This window comes from Nipponia nippon, unplaced genomic scaffold, assembly GCF_047370975.1.
Source record: "Nipponia nippon isolate SJK-2023a ecotype South Korea unplaced genomic scaffold, ASM4737097v1 scaffold_3, whole genome shotgun sequence".
NCBI lineage: Eukaryota > Metazoa > Chordata > Aves > Pelecaniformes > Threskiornithidae > Nipponia > Nipponia nippon.
The window spans coordinates 107,349,028-107,355,554 of NW_028262347.1; the positions used below are offsets into that span (position 1 = coordinate 107,349,028).

General features: G+C 43.1%; 1 protein-coding gene across 3 annotated transcripts; it reads left to right on the forward strand.

Annotated features, from left to right (window-relative positions):
* Positions 1-854: 854 nt before the first annotated feature.
* Positions 855-5,063, forward strand: IFIT5 (interferon induced protein with tetratricopeptide repeats 5). 3 transcript variants are annotated; one of them, XM_087765393.1, is made up of 3 exons: positions 891-937; positions 1,579-1,787; positions 3,027-5,063. In XM_087765393.1, the coding sequence occupies exons 2-3, from the start codon at positions 1,645-1,647 to the stop codon at positions 4,462-4,464; spliced, it is 1,581 nt and encodes a 526-aa protein (XP_087621519.1). In that variant the 5' UTR covers positions 891-937; positions 1,579-1,644; the 3' UTR covers positions 4,465-5,063. The 3 variants fall into 3 exon arrangements, with proteins under 3 accessions (XP_009463846.2, XP_087621519.1, XP_087621520.1); XM_009465571.2 differs by lacking the exon at positions 1,579-1,787 and having other exon boundaries at positions 855-937; XM_087765394.1 differs by lacking the exons at positions 891-937; positions 1,579-1,787 and adding an exon at positions 2,252-2,931.
* The last annotated feature ends 1,464 nt before the right edge of the window (positions 5,064-6,527 follow it).

The window sequence follows — 6,527 nt, forward strand, 5'->3', positions numbered from 1 at the left end:
GTTGTTTTTATCCATAGGGGCTCCAGTACCCAACCTGTGCCCCATCTCTTTGTTAATGTGCAGCCCTGCAACCTGGCATTGCTGTTGCTGGCAACAGGCCATAAGCTTTGCACTGAATTTGCATGGCCTCGGGACCAAGACTTGCCAGGCCTGCTCTGTTTGAGCTTGTCCTGCCTTGCCTGCAGCTTTGTTTTGCTTGGCACAACTGTGGCAGCAATTTCTTGAATTGACTGTCTGTCTCTAATTTGTTTTACTTTCGTTTATGCTTGCAGAGTGCAACTGCAGTTTTATGTAGAGAGCAGCAGCAAACAGTTGTTCTAGGTGGAATGAGATATTTAGTACTCTTACACAAAGCCATAGCATGGAGAAATACAGGCCTGGTACAACAGCAGAGACCTTGCAACGTGGAGACACAGGATGAAGGAGAACAGGCAGGGGCAATAAGATGTTGCGTGAGTGTTCTGTGGATGACACAATACCAGTAAAACAGGAGCCTAAAGCATGGTGCAAAATTCTGCAAAGATCCATCAGCAGAGGCAGGAGGGGGAAATGACCCTACCCTAGCCTGTGCATGATTACCAGGTCAGCCTATATTAGCCTGAAATATTCTTATCATAGATGCCTCTGGATTTGAACAAAGTAAACGCTGGGAGCTGTTGCCACATTCTTCACAACACAATGTAATGCATGGCACAGAGCCAGGCTGAAAAAAGCAGGTTAGTGACTCCTAAGTTTCTATTCCCCTGCTGGCAGCTGTTCCAGCTTCTTTGGCAGATTCAGACATAAACTGAAGTTTCAGTTTCTGGTTCCCATTAAATGACTCACCAATCACGTGAGGGCTGGAGCGCATAAAAGGGAAGTCATAACAACAGTGAGCAGCACTCCTTTGGCTTTGAAGCTACCTTAAGACAAGCGAGCAGAGAAGCAAAAGCATGAGGTAAGCAAGCAACCCAGTCTCTTAAAGATGCTTTTTTGCTGTGCCGTGGGAAAACAATGCTTATTATTTACATAAATGTAAGTAGTGAGGGACTTTGGGGATCCAAACAGCAGAAAATATTTTACAGAATATTTACTGGAAGAATCAAAATAAAATCAGCATGCTATTGAATACTGTAAGGTCATTGCTTCTCTGATAAGGGCCAGTCTCTGTGAACAGAACTGACAGTCAGAAAAGCTGTGTGCATGCAGTTCAGGGATGAAATCCAGGCTGCATCCATAGCTAGTGCCCAGCCAAATGGATGGCTGGCACTGATGTGTTTGAGAATTTACTTTCTGATCTCTACTACTGCAAGGACCGGCAAACAGGGCAGTGCAGGTTCTGGGCTGCAGCTTGGAGCCTAAGAGTGGGGGTAACATTTTCTGAAGACTGCCACGCATGCACAGAGGTGCACGCACACATACTCAAATAGGGCAAAGCCAAGGTCTTTATGACAACTTTGGAAATTGCATTTACCAGTTATGTGTTGAACTAAGCTAAACTGTATGTAATCTGCATCATAAACCTGTTTTTGTGACATTCGTGAATATTCATTTTCCACAAATGTCTTTTCATTAATTACTCTCCACTGTTGTTTTCAGCCATGGACGTTGTCATGGTTCTCAGTTGAGGCAATAAAAAAACCCACACGTTTCGTTTTGAATTGAATGGGACTACTGAAATGCTTCAAGCTATTCCTGCTGATTTGGGAGCCAATATCTGTTCTGTGGTATTCATGGCCAAAGGTTTCTAACAAGACAGTGATAATAACAGGAACTTACTCTCACTTCCCCTTCATCCCAGAAAAACTGTAATTACCTCACTTACAGTTTTCTAATTAGGAACAGTTGTTAATATCAAAAACAACAGTTAGGCAGAGGAGATTATTTGAGAAAGGCAAGGAAGTCTGTAAGACAAATTATGCATTAACAGCATTTAGAAATACTTTTTCTGACTGACCTTCTTCCAGTACCTCTGTGCCACATGGTTTGGGTGGAAACACGTATTCAGTGTTGCTTTCCCCAGTATCCTTCCCACTGTCCCAGAACCTGTAAGAATTGCTTCCTGATTCCTCCTTGATTTGCTGCCTCATAATTTTGCAGTCTTTCCACTCCTTATTTTTTTACCCAAAAGACATCTCCTCTTTTAGATGATTGTGCAGATGAGCAGCAGCACACGTTTTACCACACAGGCTGTTAGACCCTCTAGGTTTTACAGGAGGGAGAGAAGGAACAAATGTTGAAAAACAGAGAGGGATAAAGGGGTATTAAGGACCAGGTGTATGTAAACAGGGTCTAGTCAGTATGCGTGTGTGCATGTGTCTTGGGGTGAGGCACCTGGGTAGCAAGAGGATCTTTGACCAGCTACTGGATGTCCAAAGCCAGCTTCTGGGGATCCATAGGGTTAGTGAGCGATGAGTGTGTGGTCTGTGCCAGCAAGTGGAGTGGGGTTGCACCCCTGGGGGCCTGTGCATCCAAGTGCCAGCAGCTGGCGAGACTGGTGGGCTCTAGGAGTCAGCTACTAGATATATCAGTATAATCACAGAATGCTTAAAAATAGTGCTATGATCTAACAAACAAGGATCTACAAATGCAGGAAATTCAGGATTAAATTTATAATCCAAACCGTAGAATATACGGAGACATGGGAAAAGCACTATATCACTTTCCCTATATTGTGGGGGAAGTTTTGTATCTGATTACCTCTTTTGCGTAGGCTTCAGCAATTGTTCCCGGCATAGGTAATATGTTCCTGAGGCCCAGAGGTGTGCCAGATTTACCATGGAGACTAGCCCTCCTCTTTGACATCCAGACCACCAGCTCTGTTGCTGTGTAAGAGGTGCCCTCATACGATGGCAAGGAAAATTAGTAAAATAACTATTCAGCTCTTTAGACCTATGGCTTCCCACAGCTTTGGCTTGTTTGAAGTACTGTTGACTAGTGGCACCAGATGAGGTATTGCCTGCTTTTGAAGTACATTATGCCCGGTTTAAAAACAAGAGTAGGAAAAAGCAAATGGAGTATAAGTTTTTTTCTTTGATTTCTTCTAGTGCCATTTCCAAGAATTCCTTGAAGAGCTCCCTGCTGCAGCTAGAATGTCATTTTACGTGGACTTTGCTGAAGCAAGATGTGGATCTTGATGACCTAGAGGAAACAATAGACAACCAGATCGAGTTTTTCATGATATCCAACACCACAAATTATAATCTACTATCCTATGTGTGCCACCTAAAGAATTCAAATGAGGAAGCCCTGAGAAATCTCCAAAAAGCTGAAGAAGAAGTTCAAAAAAATCATCCAGATGAAATTGCCAGGAGAAGTCTTGTTACCTGGGGGAACTATGCCTGGATATATTACCACATGGGGAGATACGAAGAAGCTCAAACTTATGTAAGCAAAGTGGAAAACAGCTGCAAAAAACTTTCAAGTACTGCTCAACTGAAGATTCAGCTTCCAGAGATCTATGCTGAGCAAGGATGGGCATTATTAAAGTTTGGGGCAAAATACTACATGAGAGCAAAGAATTGCTTTGAAAATGCTCTGAAGAATGAACCCAAGAACCCAGAATTTAATGCCGGCTATGCAATAGCAATGTATCGTTTGGAAAGTTTTTCTCAGCGACAATGTGAAGATGTAGACCTGTGCCTCGAGCCCCTGAAGCGTGCAGTGGAACTGAATCCAAAGGACACCTTCATTATGGCATTACTTGCATTAAAACTTCAGGACTTAAACCAAGTTGATGAAGGGGAGAAGTACATTGAAGAAGCAATGCAGAAAACCCCTGATCTTCCTTATTTCCTGCGATATGCTGCTAAATTTTACAGAAGGAAAGGAGAAGTGGACAAGGCACTCAAGATTTTGAAAAAGGCCCTAGTGGTGACACCAAAATCTGCCTTTTTGCATCACCAACTAGGACTCTGCTACAGAGCAAAGCTGTTTCAATTGAAAAAGACTACAAGATACCCACCTCAAGAGCAAGTGGAGGAACTCATCCGACTTTCCATTTTTCATTTTAAAACAGTGACTGACCAAAAGACAAAATTTTTTTCTGCCCATACTGACCTAGCAAACATGTATGCACAAGGAAGGAGGTATGAAGAAGCAGAAGAGGCATTTCAGAAAGCGTTTCAGATAAATATTCTGTCCTGTAGTGATAAACAAGAACTCTACTACCATTATGGCAATTTTCAGTATTTTCATAGGAAATCAGAATCTGAAGCCATTAAGTATTACATAGAAGGGCTGAAAATTGAAACAGAGTCTTATGCAAGAAATAAGTGCAGAAATGCTCTGAAGAAATTGTTGGAACAGAGAATTCAGGGAGGTTTAGGAGATGCAACAGATTTTGGTACACTTGGACTCTTTCACAATCTAAATGGTGAGAAACATGAAGCAATTGAGTGCTATGAGAAAGCCATTGCCTTGGATCCCGACAATGAAGAATATCTGAATGCATTATGTGAGCTACGACTTTCCATCTCAAGCTAAAGCTCACAAAAATCCTGCACACCGAAAAAAAATCCCAAACCCAAGGACATTTCAATAGACTCTCAAAACTTTTTTTTTTTTTTGAAGGTTGAAGTTATAACCAAATGAAACATCTGATGGCATCACTTTCTAGTGATAATGTAGAAACTGCAGATGATGATTGTTCATTTTTTTTGTTCTTTCACCAATAGAGAGCATACTTGGAACAACTAAATAATAGCTAAGCTTTCTTAGTCTTTGTTGCTAATGCTGGTATAAGGTTGTGTTTAAGTGATGATCTGTAGAACACAGAACTTCTAAGCTGGAAATCAGAGCTTACCTTCTACTGAGTAAAAGATAAGGGAATCATATTGTAGTATTTCATCTATCCACTTGAAAGGCATGCTTATATACAAATGCAATTTCTGGTGCTTTTTCAGCTCTTTAAAAAATGTCTTTTTTATTGTTATTTAGAAGAAACTTCCATGGAAGACTTGTTCAGTTTACTACCTGGTATGTTGTTTAACTATGAAATATAACCACTGTTTGGCTAGTTCATTGGAAAGCTTACAAAACATGTATTATTGTTGTGAACTATTAAAGAGCATTGTATCCATCAAGTGTTGCTTCTGGTATCTCTCTGCTGACCCATCCTCATGTTAGCAGATGAAGAAAAGGGAAATGGCCATTCAAAAAAGTAACAGGGATAAAGGTTTGGCAGGATATGAAAGGGTCATTTGATATAGCCTCATTTATTCTCCCAAACTCTCAGCAAAGCTGTCTTCAGAGGTGCTGCACCAAAGAATTAAACTGTGCACAAAACAACATCTGTCTAGTTTACCCAAAACCACACCCTCAGGAACCACTACAGCAAACATCTGGAGAGGAAGGAAAGGCAGTCTTTGAGATGCCAAAGAGACGGCTGTCTCCAGCCATGCTTGTGAAACAAGCCATGGGTAGAAAACACACACAAGAAATATACTGAACTGGACATGCAGGGCAGAGTGCAACTAGAGCAAAGAGTTGCATGAGCACCGGAGAACAGGCCAGCAGAACGCAAGGGGCATGTGGGAAAAGGGGTGGTTGCCCAGTGCGCAAAGGCCGGTGCAGGGGGGCGCGCGCCACAATATATTATAATATACAGTATATTTTAACATACCTTAATGTACCTGATGCTTTCCGAGATGAGACTTGTCTGACATTCAGCCCTGCGTCTTGTAATGCAGAGGCCCGGACAGTTTACGCTGCGTCTCTCGTACCTCCTGTCGCCTCTGGAGAGGCTAAAACAGAACAGACCTCATTGAAACCCAAATCCAACTGCAAAACCCATCTGAGAAAGGCTGATGAACCCGCCTCCCTTTCCCAACCATCCCCCAGTCCCAAAACTTTGGAAAGCCCTTACCTCCTTTCTTCAGGGAGCTCATTCTGCTCCTGGGCTTCTCTGGTGTCAGTGCTCTGCTGTTCCTTCAGTTGATTGCAGCTTTTGAGCTAAGCTGTTTGGGTAGGTGTGCTTTGACATTTAGAGAAGCAGAGGTGTCTGTTTGAGGTAAGGGCTTCAGGACCAGTCAAGGTTCAGCAGCATATATCATATATCATATTTATCAGCAGTCCTGGTCAACCGGGGAGGTCCCGGATGACTGGAAACTAGCAAACGTGACACCCCTCTACAAGAAGGGTCGGAAGGAGGATCCTGGGAACTACAGGCCTGTCAGCCTGACCTCGGTGCCAGGGAAGGTCATGGAGCAGGTCATCTTGAGTGCCATTATGCAGCAAGTGCGGGACAACCAAGGGATCAGGCCCAGCCAGCATGGGTTTATGAAAGGGAGATCCTGTTTCACTAACCTGGTCTCCTTCTATGACAAGGTGACCTGCTTAGTGGATGAGGGGAAGGCTGTGGATGTTTACTTGGACTTTAGTAAGGCCTTTGACACAGTCTCCCACAGCATTCTCCTGGAGAAGGTGGTGAATGGAGTCAAATCCAGTTGGCGGCCGGTCACGAGTGGTGTTTCTCAGGGCTCAGTACTGGGACCAGTCCTGTTCAATATCTTCATTGATGATCTGGATGAGGGGATCGAGTGCACCCT

Coding starts and splice junctions, on each gene's coding strand:
- IFIT5 (XM_087765393.1), top strand. CDS start 1,645: ATGGGACTACTGAAATGCTTCAAGCTATTCCTGCTGATTTGGGAGCCA. Junction 1,788..3,026: donor CCCTTCATCCCAGAAAAACT/GTAATTACCTCA, acceptor GATTTCTTCTAG/TGCCATTTCCAAGAATTCCT.